We start from the raw sequence: 14,305 nt of genomic DNA on the forward strand, positions 1-14,305 counted from the left end.
AGGGCAACACTCAAAGAGCAGTATTGCGCTAAGAAAAGCAGCAATGTACATCGAACCAAAAGATTTTTTTTTCCGCTGAGCGCGCCCTGCGTACGTCAATTCAAATTGTCACTCGCGGTTTATTGAAAAAATTTGAAACATGGACGGACAATTTAAAAGCGATGTTAAACCAATGTTAATCAAAATGATGAACAAATTTGAACTATCGTAGTGCTTATATTCTCTTTGTTCCCTATCTATGTCTTCTCACTTCTAAGTTTACTAAAATAAAATCATATCAAAATGCAGATAATTAGATAGTGCATATATTTGTTATTTACAATTAACGTGTATCCATGTAACTCAAATAGCGTTTAGTGCGCATAGATAATAACAAGACGAGTTTGATTGTATTGTTTAATGGCGGATCTTAAGCTAAATAAATTAAATAGTGAATTTACGATAATCGGTGTTTTATTAAAAGTAAGAATATCATATTGGCGACGAGAATAAAAACAAAACCATGGCGATGATAGGCAATATAGAAAATTATCGCCAAGGAGGCGATTTTGTTGCCTACATTGAAAGAATGGAGCAATTCTTCATTGTTAACGACATCAAGGACGAAGCGAAAAAAGTAGCAATGTTAATCACATTCATCGGGCCAGAATGTTACGGCGTGCTAAAGAATTTGTTGTCCCCTGATATACCTAAAGATAAAACTTACGCAGAGTTAATTAAAACGTTGAAGGAACACTATGTCGAAAGAAAAAGCATTATCGCTTGGAGGTTTGATTTCTACCGGTGCCAACAAAAAGAACAACAATCTATCAACGATTTTGTGGTAGAAATAAAAAGAGTAGCTGCTAAATGCGACTTTAAAACTTTCCTGAACGACGCATTAAGAGACAAATTGGTGTGTGGATTAAAAAATGAAAATATTATTAGTAAACTATTAGCAGAAGAGAAGTTGACTTTAGAAAGGGCGATTAAGTTAGCGACTGCTCTAGAAAGCGCCGCAAAAGACACAAAGAATATTCAACCAGAGGCAGAAAACATACAAATGCTAAACCAAAAGAAGAAAATAATCAACAAGACCCCGGCACCCAATAGATCAGGATACAACTCTTCCTACAACAATAATCCAGCTAATGCAGGAAGATTGGAATGCAGATGCTGTGGCGGTTCACATTCTACAGACAGGTGCTACAAAAAAGACTGTGTTTGCTTTGTATGCAAGAAACAAGGGCATTTAGCTCACAAATGCCGTTATAGAAATATCAGAAATGTAGATCAAGGACCTGTGACAACAGAAGGCAGACAGGAGCGAAGTGAATACAAGCCGGAGGAAGATGTAGTACTGGGCAGCATTGGAAATGTGTCAGAGGACTGTGCGGAGCTCCCGTTGTGACTAGGCAGGAGAAAATTAAATATGCAGATTGATACGGGAGCTTGCAAATCCGTTATTCATCTTAGAGACTATAAGACATACTTGTCGGGTTATAAACTAAGAAAGTGTTTAGTGAGGTTAAAGGCGGTTTCTGGTAATCCATTGTTGGTGCTAGGGGCCATAAAATTAGAGCCCAGAAATGTTAAAACAGATTTATACCTGATAGTAATTGATTGTGATGGTTATTTTAGTCCTTTAGTAGGTAGAAATTGGTTGAAAATATTATTTCCTAACTGGCAAGAAAGATTTAAGCTTCACAATGTAGGTTATATACAAAAAGAGGGGATAACTCAAGATAAAAGTAAGTTGATTGAAAGTGTTAAAAATAAATATAAGTGTGTGTTTGATAAAGATAGATCTTCGCATATTGTAAACATGCAGGCTACTTTGAAGCTTAGGGATGGGGCAACTCCTATTTTTCATAGGGCTTACTCCATTCCTTATGCTAAAAAGCAGGAAGTAGAAAATGAGATAATAAGTTTAGAAAAGGCAGGAATTATTCAGAGAGTAACGCATAGTGATTGGGCTAGTCCCATTGTTGTAGTTCAAAAGAATGATAAAAAAATTAGAGTGTGTGTAGACTATAAAGAGACCTTAAATAAGATGTTAGACACTGATCATTACCCCTTGCCTCTTCCAGAGGACATATTTGCAGAGCTGGCAGGAGCTAAGGTATTTTGTGTCCTGGACCTGAGTGGTGCCTATCAACAATTGTTATTAGATGAGAAATCACAAGAATATATGACCATTAATACACATTTAGGATTATTTAGGCCCACTCGCTTGCAATTTGGAGTATCATCAGGCCCATCAATTTTTCAATGTGTTATGGACCAAATATTACAAGGGGTGAATAATGTTAAAGCATATATTGATGACTTGATCATAACGGGTACTAATTTAGAAGATTGTTATAAGAATTTAGAAAATGTGTTAGAAAAACTAAAACAATATAGAGTGAAGGTAAATTTGGATAAGTGCCAATTCTTTTGCAGTGAGATTAAGTTTTTAGGGCATTTAGTGTGCGAAGAGGGAATAAAACCATTACCTGAAAAAGTAGAGGCTATTACAAAGGCACCAGAACCTACATCCATTACACAGTTACAGGCATATTTAGGACTATTAAATTATTATGGAAAATTTCTACCTAGGCTTTCGGATAAATTAGCACCATTACATGCGTTATTAAGAAAAAATGTTCCCTTTAAATGGACAAAGGAGTGTCATGAGTCTTTTGTAGCGAGTAGGAAATTAATCACAGATTGTAATTTACTGGTGCATTATGATTGTAACAAAGAGGTGTTTGTCACCACTGATGCGAGTCAATATGGCCTTGGGGCGGTTTTAAGTCACCAGATAAATAGTGAACCTATATGTTTTGCATCGGCTACATTAAATGATGCTCAGAAGAACTATTCCCAAGTGGAAAAAGAAGCTTTGGGAATTATCTTTGCTGTTCAAAAGTTCCATAAGTTTTTGTATGGCAGAAAATTTGTGCTTGTGACAGACCATCAGCCTTTAAAATTTATATTTGACCCTCTTAAAAAAATTCCAATTACGGCTAATGCAAGGTTACAAAGATGGGCTTTAATACTGTCAGGTTATCAGTATGAAATAAATTACAGAAAGGGCACATTACTAGGAAATGCTGATGCTCTGTCACGATTACCATTACCAGAAAAAGCCAATGTAGCTGACTGCATCAACTATTTTAATCTTAAAGATGATGCTCCACTTGACTTTCAGGAAATAGCTAAATATACACAAAAAGATTTGACATTAAGTAAAGTGTATGAATATGTTTTATCTGGATGGCCCAGTTCAATAAATGATGAGTGTATAAAACCATATTTCAGTAAAAGGGCGGAATTAGGTACTGAGCAGAAATGTGTATTGTGGGGAAATAGGGTTATTATTCCTAACAAGTTGAGAGATAAAGTATTAAGGTTATTTCATGAGTCCCACCAAGGAATTGTGCAATCAAAAATGTTAATGCGAGGTTATTGCTGGTGGCCTAATATGAATGAAGATGTTGAAAGAGTTGTGGCCAGTTGTAATATATGTCAATCATCAAGAAATTTTACCAATGTTAGCCCACCAGTCAGTTGGAAAAAATGTGAAAATGTTTTTGAAAGAGTTCATGTAGACTTTTTTATGAAAAATTCTGTAACTTATTTGCTAATAGTTGATTCAACTTCAAAGTGGCTTGATGTGCACATAATAAATGGCACTTCAGCTTCGCAAGTAATAGAAAAATTGTGTAGAACATTTGCTATAATTGGTATTCCTGTATACCTTGTCAGTGACAATGGGCCACCCTTTTCCTCTGAACAATTTGTACAATTTTTAAAAAACAATGGATGTGTGCCTTTAAAGAGCCCTCCATACCATCCTGAATCAAATGGAATGGCAGAGAGGACTGTTCAGACAGCTAAACAAGCATTAAATAGGTTATTAGTAGAACATGAGTCCAGACCCTCTTTCAGACAAGAACTATTGTTGCAAAACTTTTTATTTACATATAGAAACAGCCCAAACTCCACTGGCATGTCTCCAAATGAAATGTTATTTAAATATAAACCTAGAACTCGTTTCGAGTTAATAAAGCCATCAAATGCATTGTCTAAAAAAGTAATAAAAAATAATAATTTAGATAAACAGGTTTTGACTTTTAAGGAAGGAGAAAAAGTGTGGGCAAAAAATTTAAAAGAAGGAAAAGGATGGACCAAAGCTATTATTGTTAAAATATTAAGCCCAGTTAGGTATTTAATAACCACAAGTGGTATACAAAAATATTATCATGTTTCTGATTTAAGACCATGTGTAGAACTGCCTCAGATCCCGGTTGAAAATGAGTCAAATCCATCAGTGGAGGCTGCACATCCTCTTATAACAACACCGCCAGTCCCGACAGAAGTAGAACAAAACAAAGAGGATAGACGAAATGAGTGTACTGGGGAGAATGATGAAATTGGATTAGAAGATGTGGGACCTTCAGCTGAACCACCAGAAAGAGTGGGAGTAACTGGACCACCACAATTGGCAGTAGACGCCCCTGAGATACTGACATCACCAGCAACTGACCCGGATCTGAGACGGTCTACGAGAATCAGGCGAGCACCTGAAAGATTAGATTTGTAAGTTAGATAATAAGGTACATTCCTTTTAAAGGGGGGACGAGTAACGTGTATCCATGTAACTCAAATAGCGTTTAGTGCGCATAGATAATAACAAGACGAGTTTGATTGTATTGTTTAATGGCGGATCTTAGCTAAATAAATTAAATAGTGAATTTACGATAATCGGTGTTTTATTAAAAGTAAGAATATCATAACAATATAATATGCCACTTGTTAATGTAAATTAGTGTACTCTTCTGGATGAATATGACATACCTGTGTAATTTTTTTGATTGGTATATATTGTACAATAGGATTACATATTAAAAATAAAACAACTGATATTTGGGTGTTTATTTAATTTAAAGGTAAATAAGAAATAAGATAAGGGTCACTTTAGCTTACACTATAATTCAGGTCATTAATTGAAAAAATACAATGAAGTTACCAATGTTACCGGGTCACTTCAACCAAGCATAATACTCTGTAGTATTCTATTAACATTATCTATTCTATGGCTATTCTCATGATAAATACCTAAAATAAATAAAAATATCTGAGATTTGGTCAAAAGGTATTTTATTTTGAAAAAGTATTTTGAAAATATCTATTTTGCATTTAGCATTTAAAATACAAAACGCAAAACTATTTGGTATTTTGCATTTGAAATAGTAAATCTGAAAAGTATTTTGCATTTTGTATTTAAATGCTTTTTTAAACCATTTTGTACATCTCTGGACTGGGCCCTCATTTTTAGTTACATATAAGTGCATATTTGCTTGGATCCGAAATAATAACTCGCGTAAATACAATAAAAGACCTGGGTGTTATCTTTGATACCAAACTTACTTTTCGTGATCATATTGAGGGTCTGGCTGCCGACTGTTTCATCATTAGGAATGCTCGCGACTTTAACAACCCAAATGCAATTAAATTGTTCGGAGTAAGCTCGAAGCCGCTAGCATAGTTTGGAGTCCCGCTGAAAGTACGTATGCCTTGCTTCTAGAAAAGGTACAGAAGGCATTCCTAAGATTCCTGTACAAAAATGTGTACAAGTGCTATCCATTTTTATACCCTAAAATTTTTTTGTTAGGATTCCTGGGATTCAACTCTCTGCAAGTGAGGCGTAACCATAATCTTCTGGTAGTGGCTTGTAGAACATTGCGCGGAGATTCCGACTGCCCTGACCTAGTGACACAGATAGTGAGGCTCTCTGTGCCTTTCCTATCCAAGCAGGAACTTAGGCCTAGACACCATAACCTTCTTGCAATTCCACCAATGCGTACTGTAGCACACCTAAAATCTCCTCTCATACGCGCTCTAAAATTTCTGAACGCGCTTCTGTCATGGGCTCCTGAAAGTGATTTGTTTGCAAGTCGATGGGCAAGTGTATGTAGTATCTGTCTGAAGTATTGCGAGGTGATGGATGGTAGTGGTATTTTATAAAACTGTTTTTGTAAAGTGTTGTGTACCGCAGCGTATAAGTAAACTCTAAATTGTACAGTGATTTGGTTTATACTGTCAGACTGTATACATTTTGTTTGAATAAATAAAAACCAACAAAATAAAATATATAATGTTTACCATTTTTTTTTAGCATATTTCAAAATTACTTAGCATATTTCTGGCATAATCTAGACATACGTCTGGCATTTATTCAAATTCCGAGTTGGCAACACTGAATAGCGAGCTGTCATTCGATTTGTCATCTCGCGTACGTCTTGTACATGTTGTTTTGCTGAAAACAATAATATAATAAAAAGTACAAACATTTCCGATTTAAGTTAACGTAGATTATGCAAAAAAAATGTAATCTAGTATTCATAATTGTTCAACGTCATCATAATATTGTAAACTTACTATCATTACTAGTTTCTGAATGTTTGAAATTAAAACAGTTTAGTGCTTTACATTTAATAAAAATATTCCAAATTTATTAAAATGAGTACCAGCAAGCGCAGATATTCATCATCTGGAAGCGACAGCGCTGAGGAAACTAGAAAAAAGGATCTTAAGGAACGAGATGAATTCGCAACACGACTGAAAAAACGTGATGAAGAAAGAGTTAAAAAGGTGGCCGAATCTTCTAGTAAAAGGTCATATGAAGAAGCTGCTAAGCGTCTGAAGTTGGAAGCCGAGGACCGGGACAAGTTGCTACCGAAGCTGCGCGTTCAGTCCCGCCGCAAGTATTTAGAGAAGAGGAAGGATGATAAGGTTGTCGAACTAGAGGCTGATATAGCGGATGATGAGTACCTCTTCGAAGAAAGCACGTACGTATATTTTTTTAGTTCAATTTTTATTCATCACTTATTTGTCCGAGTTGAAACCTACTTCCCTTTTATGCTAGCCAGATGAGGTAAAATTAAATGTTTACGGACTTAATGCATACCCTTTGTCTAATGAGGTAATAATACAATATTGACTTTGTTTTTAAATTATCCTAATAAAATAAGTTCAATTCATTCACTATTATTGTACTTGATTGCAGATTAACAGAAAGAGAAAAGAGGGAAAGGGACCATAAAAAGACAATTCTACAATTGGCTAAAGAACATGAGAAGGCTAGAGAACTGGAAAATGTCCAGAGATACCACATGCCTCGGGATCTGGGGAAAGGAGAAAAAGGTAGTACACATTAGCCATATCTTTGCACACCTATCAAATGCTCATATAACACATTCACTGCCAACGTTTTCATAGCGCTACGGTCATAGCGGATTACAGCATTTTCCTGGTTTGTAAAGGAAAGCAACTAGGAACAATGTGTCCCTGGAACTCAATGTGATAAGCCTTTATAAGGCAGAGGGAAAATATTTCCCACATTACTTTGAAGTTTATTTCAAATACAACTACCAATATACATTTAACATAATTCTTAACACCCCTATGCCTTATAAAGGTTCAAAATATTGTTCTAAAATGTTTGCCTAAATACAATATTGTTTTCAGGTGAATATGTTGAAGTAGATGAGAATGAGAAGCTGCCTCACTCAGAGCAGCGCAAGTGGGAACAGGAACAGATCAAGTCGGCATTCTTCAAGTTTGGTGCCAAAGATGCCAAAGCTCAAAATGAATATGACCTCTTACTTGATGAGCAGATTGACTTCATACAGGCCCTGCAACTGGAAGGCACTAAAGAGAAAAAAGAAGAGAAGGAAAAATCTGAATACCAGAAAATGCGCATGACAATTGAGGAGACTAAAAAATCACTACCTGTTTACCCATTCAAAGAGTCATTGATAGAAGCCATAAGAAATTATCAAATCTTGATTGTGGAAGGAGAAACAGGCTCAGGGAAAACCACACAGATTCCACAATATCTTTATGAAGCTGGATTTACAGATGATGGAAAAAAAATTGGATGTACTCAACCAAGAAGAGTGGCAGCCATGTCTGTAGCAGCAAGAGTTGCACAGGAAATGAATGTTAAACTTGGAAATGAGGTTGGATACAGTATCCGATTTGAAGACTGCACATCAGATAGAACTGTAATTAAATACATGACAGATGGAACACTTCACAGAGAATTCTTATCGGAACCAGATCTGGCCTCATACAGTGTAATGATTATTGATGAAGCCCATGAGCGTACATTGCACACAGATATATTGTTCGGACTTGTCAAGGATATCACTAGATTCAGACCTGATTTAAAGTTACTTATATCAAGTGCAACATTAGATGCAGAAAAATTTTCAAAGTTTTTTCAGCCCCCCCTTTGCTACAGTCCAACCAAGCGATGTTAAACCAATGTTAATCAAAATGATGAACAAATTTGAACTATCGTAGTGCTTATATTCTCTTTGTTCCCTATCTATGTCTTCTCACTTCTAAGTTTACTAAAATAAAATCATATCAAAATGCAGATAATTAGATAGTGCATATATTTGTTATTTACAATATAATATGCCACTTGTTAATGTAAATTAGTGTACTCTTCTGGATGAATATGACATACCTGTGTAATTTTTTTGATTGGTATATATTGTACAATAGGATTACATATTAAAAATAAAACAACTGATATTTGGGTGTTTATTTAATTTAAAGGTAAATAAGAAATAAGATAAGGGTCACTTTAGCTTACACTATAATCCAGGTCATTAATTGAAAAAATATAATGAAGTTACCAATGTTACCGGGTCACTTCAACCAAGCATAATACTCTGTAGTATTCTATTGCATCTTTGTAAATAGTCACAACTGATTGCTGAAAATATTAGACATGTGGGCCTATGGACGGTTTCCAGGACACAATTTATGGTCTTGTTGGATAGATTTAGGCATACGTTTTAATTTTATTTATGCCTTTTAACCCTAAAACAAAAAAACTGAACATAATCTTAAAAGTTCGGAAGAGTCCTTCCAGTACGTACTTGTCATAAACTCAATTTTTAGTCATGTTTACCATGAACGAGCATGATTGTACATTGTAGGCCCCTTAGCTTTGCTTATTCTTATTTAATGTATTGGTATTTAATGGTGACAGCAGAAATATCTCTTGAAACAGAAACGATTCAGAATGAAAACCAAATGAAAACAAATAAGGTGACGGCTGTCATTCACGATCCCATCACGATCCACATTCCACAGATAAAACACAGATGACACGCATTTTGGAATTATTCGAACACAGTGTTGCTAACCCGCGATTTTTCAAATTTGCCGCCTTTTACTACTGACAAGATTTGGTTGACGGACTTTAATAGGCAAATTAGACTCGCGCGAGCCACGAGACGCGAGTCCACCGCTTACACTCGCGTTCGGCTTGTCATTCGGTTATAATCCTTATGCCGTACCGTTAGTGCTTAAATTATATTAGCACGACGAGCTTGCGAGCTACGAGACGAGCCGCGAGCCCACCGCTTACACTCGCGTCTCGTAGCGCGGCTCGCGGCTCGTCTCGTGGCTCGCGCGAGAGTCTAATTCGCCTAGGTGATCGCCGTACGTGCGATAAGGACGCAGCTATAAGTTAGAGCGAGAAAGAGATATTTTCACAACTTTGCCGTAAGGTTTAAATTTTATGTTTTATATAGACAAGGCTAATTCAAGCTTCCAGGCAACAACAACTAGATTGTACACCAACAAGCTAAATGTTAGCAAAACTTTAACGAATATGATGTTTTGTAATTCGTTCTATTACATAATTATTAGGTAGGTATGCTAAAAAAAATCATTTTTTATAATAACTTTATTTATGAGGATATCCATACATATATACCTTATAATAAACTTTTCCAAAGTATTACATTTTAATAGTCAGATTTTTATTATCATCATCTTTATATTTAAGATATTTGTAATTTATATTTTATATTACTTAATTTCAACTACATAAGAAGTTTACTGACCTCCTCTGGCGTCCTTTTAACAATATCTTGTGGGTTCATATAACCATTCATAGGATCGAAAACAGCCTGATACAACTGCCCATAAATAGCCAATATGACTTCAAAGGAACGCTTCTTAACAAACAACTTATGATTATGACTCAGGAGTAAATTAAGTTGTGGCAAAGTGTACACTTCTGGAGATACTATAAACATATCAAATTTACTCAAGAACATTTTCAGAGTTGCTGTGTCCATCCCTGGAATAGCTGAAATGGGCCCGCTTGTTTTTTCCTGTAGAATAGTATAAATAGGGCCCAAATTTAAGTTTGCCACGAGGTAACTCGCCTGTTCCGAAGTTAAGGTGTCTATTTGAGCTTCCGACTGAGCTTGCAGCCTCTCATTGTATTCATCCATGATAGTATGAAGTGATAAGGTACACTGTATGTGGTAAATGCAATTCAAGGTGTACACAGACATGTCAGTAGAGCTGAGGTGACAGGCAGTTTCATTGATAGCATGCAGCAATGGATCCAGGATATGATTAGTTATAATTTTTTTATCCAAATTATTAATGTTATGAGTGGAATTCATTATGGCCAGTAAATCCCTCAAGAAACCCACTAAATTTGTGACAACTACAGAAGGATTCAGATCTGAAGGTGGAGCTTTAACACCATGGCTTAGTTCTCTCTGAATCTTGCTGTCAAGGGTTATTACAAATACCTCCTCACTCTTTTGCAGCAATTCTGTAAAGGTATCAATTAAGTGGCCCTTAGGCATCACAGCCTGAATGACATCCTTATAGTAGTTAATTAAGTTAGATATAGACCAGAGCACCAACGGGTCCTTGTCAGGTTTTAGTATCAGCTCTGCTCTTACTTTCAATAAGGGACATAATGCTTCTGTGATGGTTGTTAATGCTTGGGTTATTTGATCATTTTTATCTGGCAGGTCACAATCTTTAAGCAATATTGAAAGATTTTCTTTCTCTATGGGTATAATTTGATAAACCCAAGTTAAAATGTCTCCAATATATCTCTTTGCATCATTAGCATAAAATTCTATAGGCTTGGAACCACTGTCTGCACCCTTGGTGAGTGCATCTATAAACAATTGCACAATGGTGGCTTTCCTGGCTGTGCAATATTCATCTATGATATTAGAGAACAGGACCTGTCGGTTATGGAGCTTGGCCAAGGCTCTTGGCACTAGAGCATTGTTAGGCGAGTCAATACTGCGGCAAGCTCCAATGGTCCAGTGATATAGTTTCTCAATAGCCACCTCTTGTTGGATCCCTGTTATTTCCATGATATCAAAAGCTGAAGTTTGATACCAACATTTGACTAATGTTTTGCAATTATCATTAAGCTTTTCAATTTGAGCCAAAGTTCCAAAAAAATCTGCGGTAAGTGGTGTCTTTACTGATACATTATAAATGTACTCATTTTGTTCTGTAGAGATATTAAAATTTTTGACAAATGCATCTACCCATACTAGTTTCTTTTCAGTCCTCTTTCTTTCATCTTTCAATTTGGTAGTTTGTGATATTAAATGGTGTGTTTTGGTTTTCGAATCGTTTAACTTTTTTGACATATCTCTAACTGATGAATCCAAAGCACTTAGAGAATCTAGTAGCACCTGCAACTTTTCACTTACTTTATTGTACTCGATGGAAATCGTTTTATTTACTAACATATCTCGTTTTTCTATTTCATTTACAAGCATCCGTCTAGTGTTGGAGGAATTCGATGTACACAGTCCAGATATTGTATTAAGTGCCTCACTGTTATCAGTAAGTATGTGACTATCAAAAATTTTATTGATTCTTTTTCTTACAGGATTAATATAAATTGGCTCCATGTTACCGGTGGCTAGTTTTATATTTTTAAACACAAGATATTAAATAGATAATAAAATATCAAGGATACACGTAGCTAATGTAGCTATTCTTATCATTCTTATTCACCCGAGTTATTCACACAAGTGCCAGACAACAAAAGTGATAGTGACCATTGACGTGTTTTTTGGGGCAGTGTTCCAAAACAAGTATAGACTTGATTTTCCAACTAAATCACGCGCGTCCGCGAACGCGAGTGTGAAGGTGGCTTAACAGACAAGTATACCGGACCGCGTCATTTTATGTAATTTAAGGCCTTTCATGTTCGAATCGACCTCGCACCTTCGTTTATTTTGACGTTTACATATAACCTAAAAATTATCTAACGTAAATTGCTGTGGTAAATTAAACTAAATTAATTTTAATTGAACACAGTGGAAAATACTTAATGATTAAACATTTAAATATTACTGCTTCCAAATAAATTGTTGGAAAAATCATGGGGTCTCGTCAAATAACGGAGAAATCCCTGTCTATGATAAGATCACTACCCCGAATATCACTTGGAAATATACGTGATAATCCAGGCTCAAAAGTTACAGTAAGATTTAAAACCGCACCAATTATAAAATACTGTACATTTATTGTTTTCTTATATAATCAGCAAACATTATACAAAAAAGTCACTTAACACTAATAGTTTGTGAACTAGTCATAGTCATTTATTCATAGAACAATATACATTGCGTTTGAATTTTACATTATTATCACAATTACAATTTCATAAATAACAATTAAAAATTAAGTATTTTAATTATTTAACATAGTAACAAATTTAACTACAGTTGGCTTATAATAAAATATAATAAATAATCATTCCTAAGTCTACGTCAATTCATCTATTTTATTAAATTAATAATGATAATGATGACTATAACAGCATACATCTCTAATGTTGATCTAATGAACCTGATTATTTTCGTTTCTGCCTTACAGCAAAAAAGAGGCCGTGGGCAGCATGGTGGCGATAAACATGGCGCAGGAAACAAGGGATCAGGGCAGAGACAAAACTACATGCGGCTGGGCTATGAAACTGGCAACAACCCTTTTTATCTAAGAGTCCCCCAGGAACATTACTACAGAGGACACCAGTAAGTGGCTATCAATTTTTTAAGTCCTGCAGGTTCTGTTTCTTTTTCCTTTTTGCAGATGGTATAAATAAGATAATTTTTCACATTTTTTAAAAGTCTAGGTACACATATCTCAGGCGGTTGGTAAAGTTGCATGGTCCAGCCAAAATAACATTTTACCAACAACCTCAGTTAAATGGTAGACCTATAGTTTAATTATAAATATTGTTATTTTTTTAGTTGAACAAGCTTATTCTTTTGTTACTGTGAAGCCCTGGTAGTCTTGTAATAAATAAGATATGACATCCAACTTTTTTTAAATAATGTTTATTGTGTGTGTTTTTTCTAAGTTTACTTTTCTTGTTTCAGCTTCAGACGACAATACCCTCCACTCTCTCTGCAGAAGTTACAAAGCTTAATAGATAGAGATCGTGTGGATATATCAAAACCTATTGATATAGCAACTGTCATAAAATCAGGCTTGTACACTATTCACCCAGATCAAAAGCATTTTGGTATAAATTTGACTGATGATGGAGCTGACATATTTTCTGCCAAAATAAACATAGAGGTGCAATGGGCTAGTGAGCAAGTGATTGCAGCCATTGAGAAAAATGGCGGAGTCATTACTACCGCATATTATGACCCACACAGTCTTATGCTTCTTAAGAATCCTAAAAACTTCTTTGAAACAGGTCAGGCCATCCCTCGGCGTATGATTCCTCCACCTGACGCTATTGAGTATTATACAAGTGCAGAGTCTAGGGGATATTTGTCTGATCCAGAAAAGATTTCACAAGAAAGATTGAAACTAGCTCAAAAGTATGGATATCAATTACCTCAATTGGAAAAGGACCCTAAATATACCATGTTAAGCGTCAGGAAAGATCCCAGACAAATTTTCTATGGTCTGGAACCTGGATGGGTAATCAATTTGAAGGACAAGTGTATTCTTAAGCCCAAGGTTGAAGAGTTACTTAAATTTTATGCTTCTTAATGTAATTTATGTTGAGAAATAGTATTTATATTGTAAGAACAAAGGCTATAGAAACAGAACTCTTTAGTAGTGTCATACAAAAACTAGGGCTACCATTGGTCTGGGTTTCACAATTTTTTTGTCCTTGCAGCCCATTTAGTCAAGGTCAGCTATTTCTACTTTGTTTTATCATTAGAAAAAGGGTAAAAAATCTTGACAACATGTCTTTTTATTAATAAATTTATTAATAAACACTTGAAAAAATTGTAACTATTATGAAAACAAAAAAAAAAGATTATTATTATATCATAGAGAAATATACAGGGTGGCCAAATAAGAGGTATACAACTTTTTTTTGCCGCCATTTTATTTTGGCGGTAAATATGACAGTTATTGCATGAAAATTAGTTTGTGTAGATACGGCAAATTTATTATGGAGCGTTTTACGACGGAACAACGTGTTTTAATCATTAAAAACAAT

General features: G+C 35.2%; 3 protein-coding genes across 3 annotated transcripts; 2 read left to right on the plus strand and 1 right to left on the minus strand.

The window, feature by feature from the left end:
- The first annotated feature begins 6,440 nt into the window (after nt 1-6,440).
- On the plus strand, nt 6,441-8,294 carry LOC134648242 (pre-mRNA-splicing factor ATP-dependent RNA helicase DHX16-like). Its single transcript, XM_063502728.1, has 3 exons — nt 6,441-6,818; nt 7,037-7,173; nt 7,498-8,294. The coding sequence occupies exons 1-3, from the start codon at nt 6,490-6,492 to the stop codon at nt 8,292-8,294; spliced, it is 1,263 nt and encodes a 420-aa protein (XP_063358798.1). The 5' UTR covers nt 6,441-6,489.
- A 1,536-nt stretch (nt 8,295-9,830) lies between these two features.
- On the minus strand, nt 9,831-11,812 carry LOC134647920 (conserved oligomeric Golgi complex subunit 6). The gene has a single exon (XM_063502296.1). The coding sequence runs from the start codon at nt 11,739-11,741 to the stop codon at nt 9,879-9,881; it is 1,863 nt and encodes a 620-aa protein (XP_063358366.1). The 5' UTR covers nt 11,742-11,812; the 3' UTR covers nt 9,831-9,878.
- Nucleotides 11,813-12,120: 308 nt separating this feature from the next.
- LOC134647921 (large ribosomal subunit protein uL15m) lies at nt 12,121-13,870 on the plus strand. The gene is made up of 3 exons (XM_063502297.1): nt 12,121-12,319; nt 12,715-12,869; nt 13,218-13,870. The coding sequence occupies exons 1-3, from the start codon at nt 12,218-12,220 to the stop codon at nt 13,843-13,845; spliced, it is 885 nt and encodes a 294-aa protein (XP_063358367.1). The 5' UTR covers nt 12,121-12,217; the 3' UTR covers nt 13,846-13,870.
- The last annotated feature ends 435 nt before the right edge of the window (nt 13,871-14,305 follow it).

The sequence above is a fragment of the Cydia amplana genome, chromosome 5, assembly GCF_948474715.1.
Source record: "Cydia amplana chromosome 5, ilCydAmpl1.1, whole genome shotgun sequence".
NCBI lineage: Eukaryota > Metazoa > Arthropoda > Insecta > Lepidoptera > Tortricidae > Cydia > Cydia amplana.